The 24,017-nt window shown below is 37.2% G+C and overlaps 1 protein-coding gene across 2 annotated transcripts in view; it reads left to right on the top strand.

The window, feature by feature from the left end:
- The window catches only part of RORB (RAR related orphan receptor B), a 225,180-nt gene that overhangs the window by 174,585 nt on the left and 26,578 nt on the right, over positions 1-24,017 (top strand). For both annotated transcript variants that reach the window (XM_063455034.1, XM_063455033.1), the window contains exons 3-4: positions 9,099-9,240; positions 13,428-13,829. In XM_063455034.1, coding sequence (XP_063311104.1) covers positions 9,099-9,240; positions 13,428-13,829 — 544 coding nt within the window. The remainder of the gene's footprint in view (positions 1-9,098; positions 9,241-13,427; positions 13,830-24,017) is intronic.

The following is a 24,017-nucleotide window of genomic DNA, read 5'->3' as shown; positions in this document are numbered from 1 at the left end:
TACACAAAAAAAATCAGAGCTGGAAAAGTAGCTGCGTTGAAAACAAAAACAGTTTAGTTGTTTATACAGTACATGTTTTTTTGCTGTGTTTTTCTCAAGACAAACCTCAAATTAAAGCATTCCTTTGAACACTGCACATGATGTTCTATCATGTGAATATGATGTTAAGAATTCACTTTTCAGTTTCAAGAAAGAACATTAACCATAAATGGCATAGTTCTTTATAATGCAAGGCAATTACCAAAAGTGAAGAACCTAATGGACTTATTATTTTTATTTTATTAAAAAGCATATGACAAAACTAGGGGCATTAGAAAACATAATAACATAATGTCACATGATTGTTATGACAATTAACATCAAAAGTTAGAATTGATCAAAGCTTAAAATTAGCTACTTTTTCAGAGATCATAAGTATTTAGACTATTAAATTATTGTAATTATGTACACATGTATTACAACTAAACCACCATTCATTTACTTATATGTTATAAAAATAACAATAATAATAATAACAATAATAGTCAAGGGTGTTGCTTGGTGGCAATTGAATAGGGGTTTTAGCCCAATGGTGCATTATATAGACCCTTCCTGAAATAATGATTTGTACCCAGCCCCAAAGTATGCCATAACTTGCACTATGTCCATTCATGAACCCAAACATGTTTCATGACTCAAATTATTACACCAAATGTTTGAATGAATTCTGATTATTATATACAACTGTACTGATCAACTCCACACCTGCAGCATTATCCCCATGCCATGCTGTATTAAACCACACTATACTGTATTAATTGCACACTTGCTGTAATAACTGCACACCATGCTGAACTAACCCTGCATCTCAAGAATTAATACAAAAGTATCACAACATTAAAACCTTGCGCTCACAGCAGTACTGTCACACTGTGCTACATACACTGAACAAAATTATAAACACCACACTTTGTTTTTGCCCCCATTTTTAATGAGCTGAACTCAAAGATCTAAGACTTTTTTTTATGCACACAAAAGGCCTATTTCCCACAAATATTGCTCACAAATCTGTGTAAATCTGTGTTAGTGAGCACTTATTCTTTGCCGAGATAATCCATCCACCTCACAGGTGTGGCATATCAAGATGCTGATTAGACAGCATGGTTATTGCACAGGTGTGCCTTAGACTGGCCACAATAAAAGGCCACTCTAAAATGTGCAGTTTTACTGTATTGGGGAAGACCAGGTGGGTCCGAAAACCAGTCAGTATTAATGGCTGTGCGAAGTTGCTGGATATTGGCAGGATCAAACATGCTCAATGGGTTACATGTCTGGTGAGTATGCTGGCCATGCAAGAACTGGGATGTTTTCAGCTTCCAGGAATTGTGTACAGAGCCTTGCAACATGGGGCTGTGCATTATCATGCTGCAACTTGTGGATCGAGTGGCCCATGGTGGCGGTGGGGTTATGGTATGGGCAGGCGTATGCTATGGACAACAAAAACAAAAGTGTTGCATTTATAATTTTGTCCAGTGTAGTTACTTTCTCACATCTGTTTTTGCTGTTAAAGGACCACTCTAGGCACCCAGACCACTTCAGCTTAATGAAGTGGTCTGGGTGCCAGGTCCCTCTAGGATTAACCCTTTTTTTTTTATAAACATAGCAGTTTCAGAGAAACTGCTATGTTTATAATAGGGTTAATCCAGCCTCCAAATCCTCTAGTGGCCTGGCGGGAGGGGGTCCCTGAGGGTGGGGGCACCCTCAGGGCACTATAGTGCCAGGAAAACGAGTATGTTTTCCTGGCACTATAGTGGTCCTTTAATTCAAAAGAAAGCAAAAAAAAAGTTTGAAGCACTTCCAATTTGCAACAAACTAGGAAAAAATTATTTCAGGACCCCAGAATGGCAGTCAGATATCTCCTTGAATCAAGAAGGTGCACACAATTGCACAGCATATTCAGTGTGTGGTATTCCCAGTGATTTATGAAGAGGTAAAATGATATTTTCATCCAGAGAATGAATGCCTCTATTTACACATTACATTCCTTACTTGCCTTAGCAAATCCCGATTGACATTGCACATTGTTGCTTAGTTTTTTGTCTATTACAATTCCCAAATCTTTCTTGTATGTTGTTATCCCAAATTTACTACCATTTAGGGTGTAAGCTGCTTGTGCACTCTTGAAGTGCATAACTTTGCTGTATAATTAACTGCAAAAATGGTCCACTAAAGTGACACTGTCACAAATGATGTAATTGGAGGTGTTGTTTCTTTCTCAGTATTAGAGGAGTCAGAGCTAAGAATAAAAGGATGCCAAAATTATACCTGGGACTTTGTACTCCAGTTCTGATCAGCCCTCCCTAGCAACATCCCTGATAATAATTAATGTCATTTTCGTAATATGCTACACATGTGTATATTATTATTATTTTGTTTTTTTATTTATTTATAATTTTTATTGTTTTCAAGTTAAATTACAGTAGTAAACAATGTGAGTACAAAATCATGAGATTCGTATAAAACCATGAATCATACATTATCGGTATTGATAGAATGTTACAACAGTTTGCTCTTAAATAGCAAGTTACACATCGTGATATAGCCTCAAGAAGATAGTTACAAATAATGCTTTATGATGCAAACATTATAGGTTATGCATACTCAGAGACTAACTCGGAAACAATTCTTGTTGCAAAAAAGTGTCTTTCCGTCTGGTATTAGTGTGTTATTATTACAACTATTCAACTGTTCACTACCTATTCTTCTCCAGGTCAGTATCCGTTACCTATGTGTTCATCTTAGTGGTGAGCATCAGTACCAGTTGTGTTTACTGTCCTTATGGAAGAGTCGTTTGTTATTGTCCGTCTTGGATGAGGAGTCCCACCGCCTGCTCGACCGTCCCCGACTCCTTCCACACCCACATCTCGCCCCCCAGTTCCAAATACGGTGTCGTGGGGCCTGTCATTTCAAGTAGCAATGATCTGTAGTCGTAATATGTATCGCGTTTATTTTCGCGGGTTTGAAGTGCCATCGTGTGATATGTTTATAGTTACTTTCCTGGGCCATCAGTGAGCCTGCGGAGTTGTGTATCGTTTTTAGAATGGTCTGCCATTGTAGGAGGGGAAGGTGAACCTTGAGCTCATCTGCCCATTTAGTCGTGTACTTCGGGAGGTCAGGTTTGTGAGATTCCCTGATTAATGTGTACATCGTAGAAAGTACTTTTTTAGTGGCCGGTTTTGAGGAGCAAAGTAGTTCAAATTTAGATAGAGGTCTGTCGCCATTAGGCAAAAGCCTATGGGTTTTGATAAAGTGTGTCAATAGGTGGTGGTGCATTCGCTGTAGCACTGTGTGTGTCAGGGATGGCATGATTTGGGCTAGGGTTTTAATTCTGCCCTCGCGTACTACATCTCTCAATTGTAGTGTGGTGCCCTCATGGTAGAATGTGCATGAGTTTCCCGAGTCACCTTTCTGAAAGTATGGGTTGTGTGTAAGTGGGTATAGCGGGGATGGGAATGGAGATATATTTGTTGTTCGTTGGAGCTTTAGCCAGACTTTTAGTGTTGGGTCGATGGTTGGGTGGCTTTTCAATCTTTTCGTGAGAGATATGGGGGCCCATGTAAACTTATATTTGGTCTGTAGAAGCTTATCAAGGGTTTTTGTAGTGTAAATAGGTAATAGGTTGCATTTGGTTAGATTAGCTTTAAAATTGGAAACTCTACCGTATGTTTCCATTTCCTTTAGTATGGAGGATATTGTCGTGAGGGGGTTAGATATTGTAAATAATAGGTCGTCTGCAAAGGCTGTGACCTTATATTCGTTTTTGTTAATTCGGATACCATGTATGTTGTTGTTGTCTCTGATCCCTTGGAGGAAAGGTTCTAGGACCAGTATAAAGAGAATGGGGGAAAGGGGGCATCCTTGTCTCGTTCCATTTGTGATGGTGACTGGTAGTGATAGTTGGCCATTGATTCATAATCTAGCTGTTGGTTGTGAGTATATGGCGTTCAACCATTCTTGCCAGCGGGGGCCGAAACCCAGCTGCTGTGTCGTGAGCTTCAATAGCACCCAGTTGACCCTATCAAAGGCTTTTTCCGCATCAATGGCCAAAAGGGTACTGTCAATTTTGTGTGTTTGTGCCCAATGGTGGTGTTATTCCTGGCTTCTCTACAGGGAACGAAGTCTGCTTGGTCTTGGTGAATGAGACTTGGGAGTAATGGTTTTAGTCTAGTGGCCATAATTTTTGTGAGGATTTTCAGGTCACAATTTATCAGTGATATAGGTCTATAGCTACCACAGGATGTGAGGTCCTTTCCCGGCTTAGGTATTAAGGTGATGGTTGCCTCCAGAGCTGAACGGGGTATACATGTTGAGAGTTTTTGCGTGGTTAATGGTGCTCCGGTCTGCCTCTGCATTAGAGGCAGACCAGGAGCACTGGATCGGGCTGTCCCAGCACATGTGCCCGCTCTGACAGCATGTCAGAGCGAGCACATGTGCTGTGTATACTCACCTTCCGCCTCCCTGCACTTCCGGGTTCACTGTGAAGTGCAGGGAGACGGATCAGTAGAAAGTTTTAAAAAAATAATAAGCAAAACAAAAGTTTACAAACTAGTTTTAAAAAGTTAAAAAAGTTTAAAAATGTAAAAAAATACTTTAAAAATACTCATTACCACTACACCTGGAACAAACTAGAGAAAAAATGATCCCACGCTAAGGTTCAAAATATGCCTTTTGAATTACCCCAGGGTGTATTCTTTAATAAATAGTATGTGTTTGGGGGGAAGTTTCAATAACCAACCATCTAAACTATTCCTAAATGGAACATGGACACAGCGTAAAACTTCAAAGTTAGAAAAAAACTGAATGGCTGCGTCTCAAATGTGCCCCTTCAACATTCATTTGAATTGGTATTGCTGTACTCAGACGACATAGCGGAGCAACATATGAAGTATTATACAGTCATAGCACACATAAGGTTTGCAAAATATACTGCGCAAACTCACTTTGTGTGTCAAAAAGGCAGAAAAAATGCTTATTACAACTACACTTTGTACAAGCTAGCGGAAAAAGGATCCCATGCTAAGGTTCAAAATATGCCTTTTGAAATACCCTGGGATGTCATCTTTAAGAAATGATATAGCTTTATGGGGTATTTGGTTTATATAGCGTGGTAAAATACTCTAAAATGGGACATGGGCAGAGCGCAAAAATTTAAAGTTTGAAAAAAACTGGAATGGCTATGTCCCAAATGTGCCCCTCCAATGTCCACATATACTTGGCAAATGTACATATGGGGGTATTGCTGTACTCAGCCAACATAGCTGAGCAACATACAAAGTATTTTACAGTCGTAGCACACATAAGGTTTGCAAATTATACTGTGCAAACTCACTTTGTGTGTCAAAAAGGCAGAAAAAACGCTTATTACCACTACACTTGGTACAAGCTAGCGGAAAAATTATCCCACGCTAAGGTTCAACATATGCCTTTTGAAATACCCTGGGATGTCTTCTTTAAGAAATGGTATGGCTTTATGGTGTATTTGGATTATATAGCCTGGTAAAATACTCTAAAATGGGACATGGGCAGAGCGCACAAATTTAAAGTTTGAAAACAACTGGAATGGCTATGTCCCAAATGTGCCCCTCCAATGTCCACATATACCTGGCAAATGTACATACGGGGGTATTGCTGTACTCAGCCAACATAGCTGAGCAACATACAAAGTATTTAACAGTCGTAGCACACATAAGGTTTGCAAAATATACTGTGCAAACTCACTTTGTGTGTCAAAAAGGCAAAAAAAAAACGCTTATTACCACTACACTTGGTACAAGCTAGCGGAAAAATGATCCCATGCTAAGGTTCAAAATATGCCTTTTGAAATACCCTGGGATGTGTTCTTTAATAAATGGTATGCCTTTATGGTGTAGTTGTAATATGTAGCCTGCTCAAGTGCTCCGAAGTGGAACACGGACACATCAAAACCCTCCATGAAAATTCACACTTAAAAACGTAAACTTGTCACGTCTCCTTTACAGCACTGTAACTTCTCAAAATATTGCCAAAGACATACAATGGGGGTGTCATTTAACTCAGAAGACTTAGCTGAGTATAATTTGGGAGGTTTGAACTTAGTGGCACATATGAAATATACAAAAGGCCCAGCAAAAATGTAATCCGTATGTAAAAAATGCCCCAAATAATTTTTTACCACATACTTTGGCATATATTGGTGAGAAAATGGGGGCATGCTAAGGCACAATATGCACCATATGAGATACCCTGGAGTGTCTACTTTTACAAATGGTAGGCCTTTGTGGAAGCATTGGCTCATTAAATCCGTCTCTCAAAATTCTACTGTGAATACTGAAAAGGACAGGTCTCATATATGGCACTGTAGCTTCACGAAATAGTGCCAAAGACATACAAAGGGGGTGTCATTTTACTCAGCAGGTGTAACTGAACACAAAATAAAACTTTGTAAAGGAATAGCACACACCAACTTTACAAAATACACATGAGAAGTTCTTTGTTAAAACAAAAAAAAAACACAATGTTTCTCCAATATTTAGAAGAGGTTGGCGGTGAAATGACTACGTAGAAAGTGTCAAAACAACCTTAGGTAAATAGCCTGTGATGTCTACTTTATATAAATATATACTTATGTGTGCCAATTTTGTTTTCTTTTATGGCTATTAAGCTTACAAGACAAACATACCAAATTCTAAAATTGCTCCACATTAAAAGTTTATTTTACTCCTTGTGCTTTGTGACCTGTAACTACCAAAAAAAAAACTTCAAATCCCAGACACATTATATATTCTGTAAATCAGATCAGAACAACTAAATGAATTTATTTGTAATTGCTTTCTTTAACCTACACTAATTATGCACACATTATTATTGCAAAAACTGTAAAAAAAACAATTTTTTTTTTGCATTTTTCTGTATTCTTTTGATAATAAATAAGCATTTATATATATATATATATATATATATATATATATATATATATATATATATTACATTAAAGCCCTTTCTGTCCTTTAAAAAACAGTATATAATATGTGTCGGTGCAATAAACGAGAGAGATGCAAATTGCAGTTGAACGCAAACAGCAAGAAAATGCAAAAATTGCTTGTGTCATTAAGCGTAAGACAAGCTTCTGAAGCTGTGTCCTTAAGGGGTTAAGATACTTTGAAAACCTTAGTGTTGGAGGAGAACAACCTTATAACCTTCCTTTGGCCCTTTGAGAACTTCATCATTTGCATGTTTGAAATGTTTCAATATATAGGGTGCACCAACAAACTCCAAATCCAAGTGGAACAAGGACTTTTCAATTTAGAAAAATTTTGATTTGATTCAATTAGCTGCAGCTTTCACCAAATAAAGTACTGGTGCAACAACCCCTGACCAGTTTCAGGTGACAATTTGTTAAACAAAAAAATTCTCCCCATTCTTTACTTTCCTCCTCCTCCCTTTTTTTTTTCTTCTGCAAAAACCTGTCTATTTCATCTCATTCTTGCCCGCCTTTCTTGCTATTCTGATATATTAGATGTGTTTTGTTCAAAATCAAAGTGGCTCGTCATACAGTAGTTCTTTCTGTTCTGATTTGGTGATTGCATGTATATTTTTACTAATCTGGGCTTATTGTTATGGATCAGTAATTGGACTCTATTTTAGTTCTATTAACCAATATGTCATCTTCTCTGTCATTGATATTCATTGATAGTATTCTACAAACTCACTAAATAAAGATTTAAAAAACAACAACAAACAACTGCAGCAACAATTAGCCACTTATTATACATACCTCTAAAAAACCTAAAACAAAAGGAATGAGTATGCAGCCCTGTCCGCCATACAGGGTGGAAGAACCCTGTTAGACTGGGCCAAGAGTTTGCTCAATGACAACTTCCACCATCTTTATAACAACATCTGCTTATCCAATTTTGACTAGGATCGACCTAGTGACCTTTTAATTCTACTTACCTGCAGGTAGCTGCTGGTTGAGCTAAAGTCTAGTATTATTGGTGTCCTACTGAGACATGATGGGTTGGATAGGCAGCTGCACACCATCTGCTTGTGAGGATACCAAATGTTGTATTTGCCAATGGGGGATATCCTGGCCTTGAGTGCTAGCTAATACCCATGGTCAACACATACCACCCACACTGCAACATTCACAGACTCCTAACACAACAACCATTACTTAAATAGTGGCTGAGGTACCAGTAGTGGACTTGTTAAAGGTGCAGAACGTCAATTTTAAAAAAAATGCTAAGGTATATTCACCTATTATGTGAATAAACAGTGACTTAATTCAGTCTTTGGCAGGGAATGCTTTGAAGTCAGAAAAATCTCTGGTGCCAGCCAAGACCTAACAACACTGAGCAAGTCGAATTCTTCTTCTTCTTCTTCAGAGAACTCCACAGTGTTCACTATGACATTCATATTAAATGGATATAATGACATGCTCATCCAGTATCTTATCACTTATTAAAGTTAAAGTTGGTTGGCTTGCAGCTGCTCGGCAGTTACCCTGCCCAAAAATAGGGCAGAAATGCCAATTTGCTTTCATTGGAATTTTAGCTGTCCAGTCTTGAATAAGCCACCAAAGTCTATACTATGGCCACACATACATCTATAGTGTAAGAGCTTATTTTCCTTTGTTCTCAATCACCTCCAATAAACTTCTAGCATTCATATTTAGTTTGTTATCTGAAAAGCCCTGCCACACAAAATGCTAGCAATATTAAAAAAAAGAAATTGCAACTTTTGGTATAGTTTTTGAACAAGTGTGGCGATTGCCTACCCCTACCCCTACCCCTTATGACGTTGTAGTTTTAGTGGGTGCAGTAGAAGCTGAGACCAACTGGTATCCTGTACGTCTGCTCTTGAAATAGTAGTATAATATAACTGTGCCTATGTGGCTGTCCATGAAAGATTATTTTGTTTATATACTATAACTTTTGCAATAAAAATATTTTGTTTTACTGTATGTTAAAATCTTGACAAACTTGACCTATATTGATAATTATCTTGTTTAAAGATTTTATATTAATTGACACAAATAATTTTTTTATACTGTCTCTTTTTTAACTTATATCCATTTTCAGGGATTCTTTAGAAGAAGTCAACAAAATAATGCCTCTTATTCATGCCCACGGCAGAGAAACTGTTTAATTGACAGAACCAACAGAAACCGTTGCCAACATTGTAGACTGCAGAAGTGTCTTGCTTTAGGAATGTCGAGAGACGGTAAGTCAACTTTTCATAATACATTGAGAACGTAGTTTGAAAAATTCTTCTTCAGCACCATAACCAATCCAGATTGCTGCCCATGCATCTTATCTGGGTTCACCATGCACCACTCTCCGTCTCCACTACTAACATCGAAGAGCTGGAAGATACTAAGCAGTAATTTCCATTAGCTCTATTGAGCTAAGCCTTGCATGATAGAGTGTCAGCTAGTTGGTTACAGCCTATGAGCTAAGCTTAGGAACTTCCAGCTCTCCAGCATTACTAGAGAAGGCGAGGAGCAGTGTTCAGCAAAACACCCAAAAACCCAAAACAGTTTGATTACTTCCAATATGGAGCACCAGGGCACTCCTGATGCTACAATCACTATAGTAAGCTACAGTGTTAATGATGCTTGGAGTGTTCCTTTAAAGTAAATCCAACATTGTAAAAATTAGGCAAACAGGGTTATTCACTAAAGTGAGATTTCTAAGTGAACTTGAAATTTAAGGTCAAAATGGCTGAACCAGGCAAATTTTATGCTATGCCGTCCGTTCAGATGACTTTACATTTGAAATTCACGTTGAATGCTCATTTTAGTAAATAACCCTGAAAATGACAGAACTTTGAAGGAGAATCTGAAACATATGTTTGACTAGCATGATAAAATGTTTAGATGTTTATGATTTATGATAAAATGCAGCTGTATTATCAGAATATCAAAAGTGTATAGAAAGAAGTTAGGACAAATGCTTAGCTTAATTTATTGCATTCTATACTATACTATATAGCCGTGTGCAGGACCTGACAGTTGGGACATGTTACATTCTGTATTAAGGAATCCTTGATGATCTGAGATAATAAAAATATGTGTCGCCTATTCATTAAATGGTTTACAGACAACTTTCGAAAACTCTAACGTATTCAAGTGTGCCTATTTTCCAATTCATCGACAATTTTCCTGACTAGAACTCTGACTCCATAAATTATGCATATATTAGTGAGGGGGCTCTGGTCAGATGGCACTGCCATGTTCAGTTTTGTCTGGATTTGATGCTTTTTATACATGAGCTGATATGACTTGCACAGCTTCCTAAACACCACCTGTAACGAGTCATCTAATGTTTACACTTCCTTTATTGCAAATTCTGTTTAATTTAGAATTTCTTATCTCCTGCTAAGTTGATAGCTTGCTAGACTTTGCCAGAGCCTTATGTATGTAATTAAAGTTCACTACACAGAACAGGAGATAAAAACGTTTAAAGTAAGTTACATCTTATTGAAAATGAAACCATTTTTTCCATGCAGGCTGTGTGAGTCAGACAGGGGAGGTGTGGCTATGGCTGCATGGATAGAAACAAAAGTGACTTAACACCTAAATGGTCAGAGAATTGAACAGTAGAACCTCAGAGACATGATACATACACCAATACTACTTCATTAAGCTACAGTTGTATTGGTGACTTTAGTGTCCCTTTAAGTTTTAAAGATTAGTGGCAGTTTTTAACCCCTTAAGGACCAAACTTCTGGAATAAAAGGGAATCATGACATGTCACACGTGTCATGTGTCCTTAAGGGGTTAAACAGTAGTGACCCTTTAAAACCAACCTCTGGCCTGGTGCAAAGAAGTAAACAACAGTTCACTCCACATATATCCTATAGGAATAAAAATGCAATAAAAGTAAAGAAAAGACCATACACAGAAGACATACAATTGTTCTTTATAAAAGTAAAGCGCACATGTCTTTTAAATAAACAATTCACTTCCTACGTTACATAGATATTTATCACATCAAGCTTTACATTGATATGTAGATATATTGCTAAATCACAGTATAATGCATTGTACACACTGTTGCTATCTCCTGCTAAGGACAATCACAGAGTGAGATATGTGTTTTTACAGGCAAGATGTAACTGCTGTGGTAACAGCTTACGCACCATGTGTTGCTGTGTTTTACCAGCAAGCGCTTAATCTGCGAGTGGTCATTATCTTTGTGAGCAAACATTATTGGCGGCCAGCCACGAAAACAGTGACAAGGTTGCAAAACAGTCGGTAATTAGTAACTGTTACTTACTACTGGCTGTTGTTGACTGCTAATAGCAGATATTTAGCGGCAAGTTTGGAAAAAAGCTCTAAATTGGGCGTCCGATCCTGAAAATATATGTATTGTAAGTAAACAAATTCTATTTACTGTGCAAAATGAATTTCCAGAAAGGTACCTGCTGTATAAATAAGAGGAGAATAGTTGTCAGTATTTATGGATTGTAGACATTTCCAGTAACAAAAAAATTATTTTCACATTAGATATTAGACAAAGGGTATTGGGAATATGAACATAAATATATGGAAGTGTTTTTCATTTCGATAGACTTTTAACTAAAACCAAATGCTCTAGATAGACCCTAAGGAAGAGACACTCTATAAAGTTCTGTGACTATTGTGATGTCTGGTCTATTGATTGCATCAGATAACAGTTAGAATTTGGCAGCCTCACAATGGATGAGTTTAACAGACTCTTTAAAGCACTGAACTGTCTTCTCCTCTTTGTTGTGTTGAAACATCCCTTGTTCGGGCCAAAGAATTAACAGAACAATTAGTCTCTTCAACACAGACAAAACTGTCTCTGGGCTTTTCATGGCTGAAGCCTTCATAGCAATTTGTACAAACAGAAAAACAGTGGGGTACACAATATAAGTTAAATGGGTGTTTTATAGACTGCATAAAATAACAGACTTGTGTAATATTAATGCACAGGGCTTTGCTTATCAACCACATGCATATGCAGGAGTTAATTTCCCAACAAAATCTTGAGATTGTTATTTATGTTCTGCCAATTTAGTTCATTTCCCTTTGATTCTCTTGCGTTTCTCATAATCCATCTAAAATAATAAGCGAGAGGCATATTTCCTCTAAAACGTGATTTATTTTGTCGTGGATAATTATAATCCTAATGAATGCCTAAGAAATCAGAAGAAGCATAAAGCTGCTGGCCGTTTAGAAGAGATCCCACAGAGTCTGTGTAGCAAGTTCATTATACGTAACCTGCAGTGTATCGAATAAACATGGTGCCATCTATGTGATGTGACACACTATAGCAATATATGTATTATTTCCAATAGAACCCAATCTCTATATTTTTCTTAGTGCAAATAACCTCTCCCAAGTTTGAATGAACAATGTTAAAGAAGAGTCAGTCCAGTTTTACTAAGTTCCATTAAGCTATTTAATGTGACATTAATCCTAATTAGAAGCAAGCCAGAGCTGCACAAACGTCATTGAAAATTACATAGAAATTAAATATGAATCAGATCAGAGGTATAAATGCAGATTCCTCGGTTGTAACATTGACAACGAGTTTAGCTTTTTCTACTTTATCCAAGCGGTTTTCTTTAAGTTCCTTTCTAAGATTTAACTATCATGCATTCTTTAGGATATCAACATTTTAAAATCAGGCCCCAAGGATGCGCTGATACATAATGACAAAGATTATGCTGATTGGAAGGAGGTGAATTGATTTTATTGGTATTTTCTTTAGAAAGTTTGGTTAATGGCACATTTAAAGTGTCACTACAAGGAGCTCTGCATTTTTACAGCAACATTTATAAATGTCCGATGTTAATGGCATGATTAAAGAAGGAGCCATAGTTAATGGAATTAGTGGTGGGATGAGTTCAGACAGTACATAGATTGGATTTTAAGGTATCTACTACCTCCTTTGCTAACATTTGTGTTTGTGACACAAACCGTGTTGGTTTGGGGGTAAACGTGCATTCTGCAGTGATCTATTTGTGTCAATAGCTTTGTAGATCTCCTATTCCGATGCTGTAAACCAGCATTGAGAGCATTCCAATGCCTCTCACTCAATCCACATGCAATCTTGAAGGAAATAGGTCACTCTAAATCGATATTTGTAATATGCAAAGAGGATCATGCCACCTGAATTCAGGACTTTTGTTTTGTTTTTTTAACCATTTCAAAAAAATGCAAAGTTATGTTTCATAATCTACATGCAAAGTGTTACCCAAAGACCTACTGCTGTGAGCAATTTTGTTACATAATCATATGAGGGAATTCATAATTAGAGAATAGGTCAATGGTTATAACTATGTTCTTGAACTGTTTGTGTCATAGCATTGGATGTTAGAGTGATTTTATTTATTTAGAGTGATTTGTAATACTCTTGTGCTGTTTGTTTCTTTACCAGCCGTGAAATTTGGCAGAATGTCAAAAAAACAGAGAGACAGTCTATATGCGGAGGTCCAAAAACACCAGCAAAGACTTCAAGAACAAAGACAACAGCAAAGCGGAGAGGCAGAGGCCTTAGCCAGGGTATATAGCAGTAACATCAGCAATGGTTTAAGTAATCTCAACAACGAGACAGGAGGCACTTATTCAAATGGACATGTCATTGACCTGCCTAAATCTGAGGGTTATTACAGTGTGGATTCTGCACAGCCCTCCCCGGATCAGTCTGGTATAGACATAACTGGAATGAAACAAATAAAACAAGAACCTATATATGACCTTACGTCAATACCAAACATATTTATGTATAGTTCTTTCAACAATGGACAGCTCGCTCCAGGAATAAGCATAACTGATATAGGTAAGTAACATTATCACACTAAGCATAATATAATCATAGATTTATGAGATTACGGTGCTCATCAAAGTGCTCAATGTTTCCAGTCATTATATTGCACTGTATTGTGTTTAATTCGTGTAAATGTCACATTTAATTTTGAAGTTAAGGGCATTCCACCCTCTTTCCAAGCTCAATTTAGTTTAAGAGAACGTATTGTCATTTATCCAGTGCTTGAGCTCATAGAAACCTCACCCAATCAAACCAAAGGACAATAATTGAATATATGCAAAGGTGTGTTAATCAGTGTTACAACACAATTGCTCTGTTATATACCAGCATTAACTTTTTATAATGTTTTATCCATTGCATTCTTGAAGTGTAGACATGCAGACATAATGTCTGCCAAGTTGGCAGAATTAGCTCCTGATCCTTTACCTGGTTCTAGGCAGCTCGATTTGATTCAACAGGTGTAAATAGAACCTTATTCAATACCTCTTCTGCTGCAAATTAGTGTGCATTCTGCTCCCTGCTCTTTTATTTTAATCAATAAACATGAGCTGGCTGATAACGCGTTCAATGTCTACACACTGTGAAGAACTGAATAGGCTGTCTCTTTAGCACAGAAAGACAGAAACAACAAGTGTTTGGGACAAAAGTAAACTATATTCTAATATACAGTTTCATGGTTTTTATTTCAATCGTTTTTTGTATGTATAATTTGCAGTGAAGTAATAGATGATTATATCAAATAAAACACAGACTACAAAAGGGCACTTAAAGGGAGATATAGGTAAAATTATAAAACTGCTGGAAAATCCTAATATGCATACGGCAGAGGGATGAAAACATGGGTAGGTCTATCGGGGAAGCAAAGTAGTGTTGTGATTTACTTCCTACATCCTCATAAAGGACAGACATGTGGACATGATGTGTGGCCCACACGGATATTGTATATAACACTGTAAACACTGACATTGGTTGTTGTCATGATTTTATTTAAACAGAGTGATTAATAAAACACTACTGCTGTCTGAATGTTTATAAGCTGTGAAAGTAAAAAAACAACAACAACAAAAAAACAGAGACAGTCTATATGTGGAGGTCCAAAAGAAGCATGGAACCTGCTATGCTTTTAGAGAGCTCAGCACCCCTGGTTTACTGCTAGATCACCTGAAAAATGTAATGAGAGGTATTAGGCTTGTGCAATTAGAATATTGGCAGATTCACCGCAAGTGGTAGAATTGGCACAATACAAAATCTAAATAAAAATGAATAGTTCTGTAACATGTAAATTGATTTGTTTCAGATTCATTAGATTTTATAAGGATAGCAACTTAGAGAGTTAGTTCTTAAATAGCTGAAATTAAAAAACAAATGAAAAATTTCGATCTTTCAGCTGTTTAGTAAATTGCTTTCTAATTTGGTATTGTTAAATATGGCAATCCCACAAAAGGAAAGCAATAATAAGCCGATAAAACAAATAAAACAATAAATTGGCCAACAAAAAGTAAAAATGATTAAGACTTATGATCTTGTATAGTATAATACAGCATAAGTAGAGTTAAAGCCAGTTGGGCTTGTTTTTGTCATCTGTAAATAAAATCCACTTAACCAAGTCCGCTACTGTCTTCTGAATGCAAGTCTTCTGGAAGGCTATTATAATAACATGTACTTTTAGCTATTAATCATTTCAAGATAATCAGTGTTTCTTCAATTTCAAAAATAAAAAATAAATTTTACTAAACATTGTAGTAGCAAACACAATAAGAAAGTATACCACAATAAATAGATAAAGAAGGCAAAATATGGTATTCATTATATGGCAATAATGACTAGAAACATAGTCCGGCCTGGTTAACACTGAACAGAACAATCATGTTTCAGGATAAAGAACATGAAAAATACTTTTTCCTTGAAAAATTTGTTGTTATTGCTATAAAACATTTATATTACTGTGGTTATTCACACAAATCCAAATCTAATCTAGTCTACAAAAGAAAACTATTCTGGAACAATCTGGAGGCATTCAGAGGCAATAATATGAATGTCATTTATCAATGTCCAAATATAGCTAAAAAGCTCTGCATTCAGCATTGATGTTAATGTACACCAGATTGTAGACTCTCAAGTAAAAACCTGACATTTGCAACCATAAAATGTAAGTAAACAAGTGAAATCAGGTTAATCTAAATTTACTGGTGGTCGGTAGAAGCAAAACGTTGAATAAATGGGCCAGTGTACTGCATATTAAAAATATGCTGTGTATATTTTCTAGCAAAGTGATAGGCACATATTCACACCATTTGGTTCTCAGGTCAAGTGAGAAAAATTAACCAATAGAGGGGAAACACAGGAGTAGTAAAAAAAAATAATGATAATAACTACCATACAGCCAAACGAAAATCCTTGCACTCCTGCTTAGAAATATTGCTTGTTTTGTTTAGCAGGTGCCAGTCTGTGGCTTGCAATATACAATATATGTAAAGGTAGTTGCAGTAACAGTCTTCTTAAAACAGTAATCTTTTTATTAGAAGTATCTACATAGTAAAGATCGACTTTTCAGTCCCTATTAGGGACTTTCCTCAGGACCATTAAAAAAACTATAAAACAAAGAAACTATTTATAGGTAAGAAACTCATTGAATCTAACTAACCCCAGGTGCAGGTGTGTTCGTGTCGGCATACTCTCATGCTGCGTGTACGTGTGTGAGCTTGCTCCGCCTCCACTGTGTTGACATCACATGCACATGTTACTGTAAAAACCAAGTGTTGTTATGAAAGCAAGTGAAAACAAAAAGTATTCTAGAATATTTGAAATACTGCAATTAACACTTAACCTAACATCAATGTGCACTTGCATGCACTATTAATTATTTGACGACCGATCTGAATGTAAGATAAAGGCATATTATAATAACAAAAAGGGGAACTATTAACTGCATGTTGAGAGTCCTTGCTAAGAGACAAACATTCTTAAAGGACAGTATACTAAAATATTAAAGTGCATGTAAAGTGCTGAGTAAGGAATAAATGTATAAAATAATACAAGTATTAGACTCACATTTATATTTTTTTGCAAGGTAAACATGTGACATAATGGGCAGTGCTTAAAGTTAATTAGCGTTAAGTGCTATTTATTATCACACTATACAGAAATATAGAACATGATGTGTTGAAATAAGGTGCAAAATTTAAGTTGCTAATAACTAGTGCTACATGGTTATAGTACTGAAGTAATATTGTGGTCAATGACCAAATTTAGTGTGTCAAAAGAAAATCGTTAAATTATCTATTGCATGTAAAAATACCCAATAGTCCTGTAGGGAAACTATTTAAAACAACTTTGTTCTAATAGAAGCTTATCTAAAAATACATAATGCAAAACATACATGTTACAAAAGATGTACCATAATGTCCAATCAATATTTTTCAATCAATTAAATATAATGTATTGCAAAAAAATGTTTTATAGTATTGACATAGTACTATTCTATCTATTAAATAAACAAACAAACTAAAAATGTACAAATGAATGCTTCTAAAGACTAGATCACATACGTAGTGGGGCTATATTACAAAAAAACAACTATATGTTAGTTTCTTGTTCAATCCTTTTGGGGCCATTGTGTTAAGTTCATAGGTTCAGAATGCTTCTTTATTTATTAACAATATTCCATGGTCTCCACTGTACCTTGGTTCTGGAATATGGTCAACTTCAATACATTTCATGGCTGGGGTGTTTATTTTTCAGAAAGTGCTTGACTACAGGCTTACTTGTAGAACCATCCACACCCCATCCAAATGCTGAACCGATGTCCTCTTACACAAGGGTGTTTCACTCTTCCCTATCTATGACAATCCACAGGGGCATGTTAGCTTGTAAATAACAGGGGTAGTATTACACATTATGGTTCCTTATTTGATTCATTTTACCTATATGAGGATGATTAAAAGTATGTTCTGGTGTCATATGCTCACAGGTGATACAGCCTAGGCATCTGACACAACCATTGTTTTGTTGCAGTTTTTACTCAGGCATATAGCCAAGCCTATGCAGACCAAGAGATCTTGCAAATTTGTATTTCTTCTGTAACAAATTTATGGACGTTTTTAAAAAAAAACTTTTGGTAAGGTGTTATCATTAGCCATTTATTTTCAATTTATAGTTTTGGAGTTAGGATGGTTGTCAATTTTGGAGTGGCCAAGATGTAAGTTATAGGGAAGACCATTATGTGTGCAGTGTTTTCCATCATTTGGGTATTGGCACTTTTGGCTGCTTTTTAAGGATTTCTGTAAATCATGATATATATACCCCGATTAAGGAATTTTGTGGTCATATCTTGTAGTTGTGTTTCCATCACAAGATATTGTGCCTTTGGGAATTAATCATTTTGTGTTAAAGGATGAGCAGTAGTTGTGTGTAGTATAGTGTTGCAGTCTGTGGGTTTTGTTCAAAAACTGTATTTCGCAGTAGGCATATTTATAGTGAATTCTAGATCCTGATAATGTACTTTATTTTTATTAATGTCGGCTGTCTTTCTTATTGGTGTAGGTAAATGGTTTAAATATTAGACAATTTCAAGAGCCTCCTCTTCACTTCCTTCCCAGACGATGAACAAATCAATGTATCTATAGTATCCCCTGATCCTATGATATTACTGTGTCAGAATATACTGTTCCTCATATTGAAACATGAAAGCATTACTGCATGGCTGTCCCCATGGACATATCGACTTTCTGCATAAACCATTGGTTTTCAAACCATAATTGTTCCGGAGGGGTTACTGCTAAAAGTTACAAAACAAACTTAACTGGGGGGGGGGGGGGGGAGCCCTTCAAGACTATATCCCTCATGGCCTCAGTTCCGTTTCCAATTAAATTCCTGACATCAATTTGTGATAAGTATTGGTTTAGCCACATCAAACTCTAATTGTGTGTTATTAGCTTATAGTTACTTTGTTTTTTTATCAAGTCACTGGGCTATCGGCTCCAGTATCCAACCAACTGCTGACACTATAGATCCACCCAGTGGACATAGTGAGTCTTTGTGTATCTTGGGGATAGGATAGATAATTGCAGTCTTGGAATGCTTTTTAAGAAGGAATTGGTATAGTAATAAATCCAATTATCCAGCTCTCAAACCTAATGTAAGGGTCTCTTCAATCCTGCTCACCACTTCCTTACTTGGGTCCCTGCTTAAAGGTGTGTATGTGTCTTGATCTTTCAATTGGTTCTTTATCTCATTGGTATACTTGTAGTCAAGCACGACAATATCACCAACATTATTCGCTGGGCAGATCACTATTGCTGGATCATTGACCAAATTCTTAATGATGTTTCTTTGTTGTCTTGTAATATTGTGATGTTTCACTTTATGTTGTTGTATTACCTACCATATCTGACTGTTGTTAAACATGTCCTAATAAAAGCTGTGTGGTCACTGGATAAAATGTTGTCTTAGGCTGAAATTGAGTTTATTCAGTTTGCCAAACTTGTCTGTTTATAATATATAAAACAGAACTGTCCATTTCCCACAGAAGAATCCCAAATGGGTTAAATTACTCTACTAAGCATAAAGAGAGGAAGTACATATAATCTAATTTGAATAAATACCCTACCCCAGGTTACATATTGTATAGTTACATAGCTGAAAAGAGACTTGCGTCCATCAAGTTCAGCCTTCATCACATTTGTTTTTTGCTGTTGATCCAAAAGAAGGCAAAAAACCCAGTTTGAAGCACTTCCAATTTTGCAACAAACTAGGAAAAAAAGTCCTTCTTGACCCCAGAATGGCAGTCAGATTTATCCTTGGATCAAGCAGTTATTACCCTACATTGTAAGATTATATCCTTGAATATTCTGTTTTTGCAAGTATGCATCTAGTAGCTGTTTCTAGTAGGTCTAGAGGTCTGTCAAGAAGGCTGTGTGGGGACCTTGATATTGCTGTTGGCCAGGAAATGTAAATCTGGTAAGTATGGTAAGGATTTTTGGTTTTCCTAGCCAACTACAGCAGCTTCACTTATGGAGATTCCCAAAACCAAAGAAGGTTGAAAGACAAAAGTAGCTTGCCAAAAGAAATATGTATTAATGAGTGAAAAACTGTTGAAAAAAACACTAGTGCCACACAACACATCTTGTGATTTATGAAAATGTAGCAGATGCTTTGTGAACTGGATGACCAAGTATCTGTCATACAAATAACCTCTGTGGAAACATGTCCCCAGGCCACCCAAGAAATCACCATGCCCTGGTAAAGTGAGGTTGAATAAAGAGAGGCACATCTAAACCCTGCAAAGAGATTTAGAGAAAGTCAAAGATAGCCACCTTTGAATTATAGAAACTAATGCAGCTGTCCCTTAGTTTGATCCTTCTGGCAGGATAAAGAGTCATGGATGTCCATAATTGTTCATTATTATATATTTATCAATATACAGAAGCTCTGCGTACATCTAGAGTATGGAGCTCCTGTTTTTCTTGTGAGGTTGATAATACAATTTCCTGTTGCAGGTGAAAATAAGTGACCACTTTCAACAAGAAGTGTTGAACAGATCTCAAGGTTACTTGATCTGAGAAAAACAATGTGTGGGGAGTGCTGCAGGAGAGAGCCTGTAGCTCTGAATACCTTATTGCTAAAGTTATGGCCAGCAGAAAGAGTGTATTTAGAGTTAATAATATCAGTGATGTCTAATCTAGAAGTTTAAAGGGAGCAGCAATGAATCCCTTAAGCACCGAAGGTTAGTCTCATGGAGCTATATTACTCTTGGATGAATCTTCAGAGTTGCCTGTAGAAACCTTTTCACAATAGGATCAAAAATGAAATGGCAGAGTCTTGTACCCTTAATGAGTTGTAGCTTATTACCTTGTTTAGGCTATCCTGAAGAAATTCCAATTTGTCAGATCTAGAAGGATGTTGGAAGGATCTGGCTTATCTAAAGTCCATGAACAAAAACATTCCCATATCCTATGATAGGTCTTTGAAGTGTATTTCTTACGTGAAAGAATAAAGGTCTCAAAGACCAATTTTGGTATACCCTGGGTCAGAAGCACGAGCCGTTCGAGAGCCAAGCTGCCAATTTAGGAATCTGGGGGCTCTGATGTGGGATTTTCCTTAAAGTAATAGGTCATTCCTTGCCGGAAGTCTCCAGGGGCCCACTGGAGCTAACTTCTTCGGTAGGGGTACCATGGCCTTCTTTATCAGTCTAGATAAGAGATATCACAATCACTGTTTTCATTTGCAATTTTGCCCAGTTGAAACCTCCAGTTTTAATTCAGAGCACCCTGGCCTTGGTCATTGTAGTCCTAGTTGACGATATAGAACTTTCTGAATTTGTGGCCATAAGATTGAAATATGGCATTCCCCACATCTGGGTGATCTAAATTAAAACTTCCCTGTTGAGGGACCATACTCTAGAGAAATGACATGATTGCTCATAAAATCTGCCCCTAGATTCTCTTACCCCAAAAGGTAAACTGCCTTGAGTACCTGGACATATTTTTCCACCCAAAAAATAATTGGGATAATTTATGAAAGGAGGGGCCTGCTTCAAATATCTGCTTTATGGTTTATGTAAGCTGCTGGAGACATGTCTGTCTTTATCAGAACCCAATTGTCCTTCAGACGAGTTTGAAAGGACCTCAAGGCTTTGTAGATTGTGCAATGATCAAGGTGATTGGAAGGAAGAAGACTGAGTTGTTTGTTCCACATGCCCGAGAGCATCTGTAATGATCAGGACTCAATTCTTCCACGGGGTACCTCTTTTTGTATATGCTCCTCTTGAATTGTTTTATTCCTTTTACTATATGCGGAAGGGGATTCCATCTTTGTTTGCTAGGAGTTCCAATATTGCTTTCTTCATAGGCTTTGTCTTTAGAGATGATACAGGAATTGATGAGAAACTTCATCTGTAGCAATCTTGAAATATTTTCAGTGCCCATGACTCTGAAATAGTCCTAGTCCTGGTCCTGGTCAGAAAAAAAAAATCTTAATCTTCCTCAGACTTCCTTGATATGGACCTTGGAAAAAAATTCTTGGATGTGCTCTTTCCATCTCTTTTGCAAATTGGATCAATCTACAGGAATAATTTTAATTTTAATTTACCTAACGGTAAATCTCCCTAGAATGGAGCAGTACATAAGTTAGCTTTTAATCCATAGTCTGCTCCGCATGAATGTAGCCCGAGAGCTCCTCTGGAAGCCACAGACATAGCCATACTTTTAGAGGTAAGTTTTGTGATATCAAATAATGCTTCTGTAAGAGAACATGTAGATATATTTAGATTTCTGGCGGATTCCAAAAGGGACTCCCTTCTAACACCAGATGCAATATCCTCCATCAACCTCTAGTCCAAATGTTCATGAGAGAGAGAGAGAGAGAGAAGTTAGCACTATTGCAGGATGCACACCTCCTCCCAGAGTTAAGTAAGCTTTGACTAAATCTCCATCTATTCTCTGTTCCATGGGTTACTTAAAGAATTATGCACTATCAATTGGTTGGGCTGCTCTTATTTTCTAGTCTACTGATAGTTGCATCTATGCTGGGAGCAGAACTCCAGAACTTGCACTCTTTAGATTTAAAGGGTATACACAAGGAGCCTTGTTTTGTAGCTGGATTCTTTTTTCCAGTCTCACCCATTCAGATAAGATTATCTCTTTATAGCAGAATGTTGGGGCATCCAAGGGATGCTTTCTGCTTCCTAAAATCAAAAAAAAAAATTCACCCAGGCTTCTGCTAACTATTTCTCTTTTAAAATTAAGTAAAATTGTATGCGTTTCCCATGTCAAGAGAATTAGCTTTTCAATATCTTTGCGTTCAATAGATTTAGATGAGATTTCTGACTCTAATTAAAGTTCAGAGTCCTCAGATTATAATTTTCCAAATCTGGGCTGTAAGGGGGCTGAGTCACCTAGGTAATTTTATTTGCACTGCACCCAAAAGCCTTGTGAATTATCTGAATAGTTTCCACAGAGGAATGTTCAAGGTTAATGCAAAATATGATGCTAATTCGTTGCTCCACTTGCTCAGTCACTTTGAAAGCAACAACCACACAGTACACAAGCATACACAGAAGCGTCTAGATCCTACAATGACTAGTACAGTGACGTCATCATTGTTGACGCATGTGCATTCCACATCACTTTCCTTGGCTGCCAGGTTACATCAATGTCGCACAAGCCATTCTAGTTATATTAACATTGGCTGGATGCCTTCCGGACAGACCTCGTATACCACTAAAGTATGAAACAAAAGTCTAATACTATCCTTACCCAGACACGTACATACCGCGGTCGCAGGGGTCGCAGCTGCGACCGGGCCCACCCCTGTGACCGGGTATCCGCCACCATCATCTTCTGCGGCCCCGACCCACGCGGCAAACCGCCAGGGCTGCCGTCCAATGGGTCCATCAGGTGGCCCATGCTGTCAGGGCCATCCGATGGATGTGGATTGTCAGGGGGCCCGGTCAGCGCTGGGCGCTTTAACAGCGCGACCGGGCCCCCTTTGATGACATCACAAGCTGGGAGGAAGTGACCGCATGTCACTCCTCCCAGCTAACACTGAGAGCCACGCGGGAGGATGCAGAGGGAGTCAGAGTGGGACCTCTGACTCCCATCCACCTGAGCCACCACTGGACCCCAGGGAAAGTCACCCTCCTGCACCTTAAAGGTGTCATTTTACCCCACTCCCTCTAGCATGTAAGCTCATTGAGCAGGGCCCTCAACTACTCTGTTCCTGTGTGTCCAACTTGTCTGGTTACAACTACACGTTTGTTCGTCCACCCACTGTAAAGCACTGCAGAATTTATTGGCACTATATAAATAATAACATAATAATAATAAATGCTTTTTTAACAATGGATGCAATATCTTATAGTATGACATTTTTGTATTGCCGTGGGAAAACATTGTAATGTTGGACATCAATGGATATATATATTTTCTCTGCAAACTTCAGCCCTATTGACTCTATGTCTTATCAGATTTGTTCTCCCAGTTAATCACTATTAAGTAGTGTTTATTTCATTACTTCTTGTTTATTTTTATGTATAATTGCTACGGCTGGCAGTCTGCCCATTTATACTGGTAACCTTCTTTTTTCATAGGCCTCCTACTAATTGCTTTTTATGTATAAATCATGTTTATTAATCTTTTAAATTAGCTATCATTTGCATCATTTGATAGTGAATCAGTGTGAGACGTTTTCATTTTTATTATT

Source organism: Pelobates fuscus, chromosome 5 (genome assembly GCF_036172605.1).
Source record: "Pelobates fuscus isolate aPelFus1 chromosome 5, aPelFus1.pri, whole genome shotgun sequence".
NCBI lineage: Eukaryota > Metazoa > Chordata > Amphibia > Anura > Pelobatidae > Pelobates > Pelobates fuscus.
The sequence above is the reverse complement of the archived record's forward strand: the minus strand, read 5'-3'. Positions and strand labels throughout refer to the sequence as shown.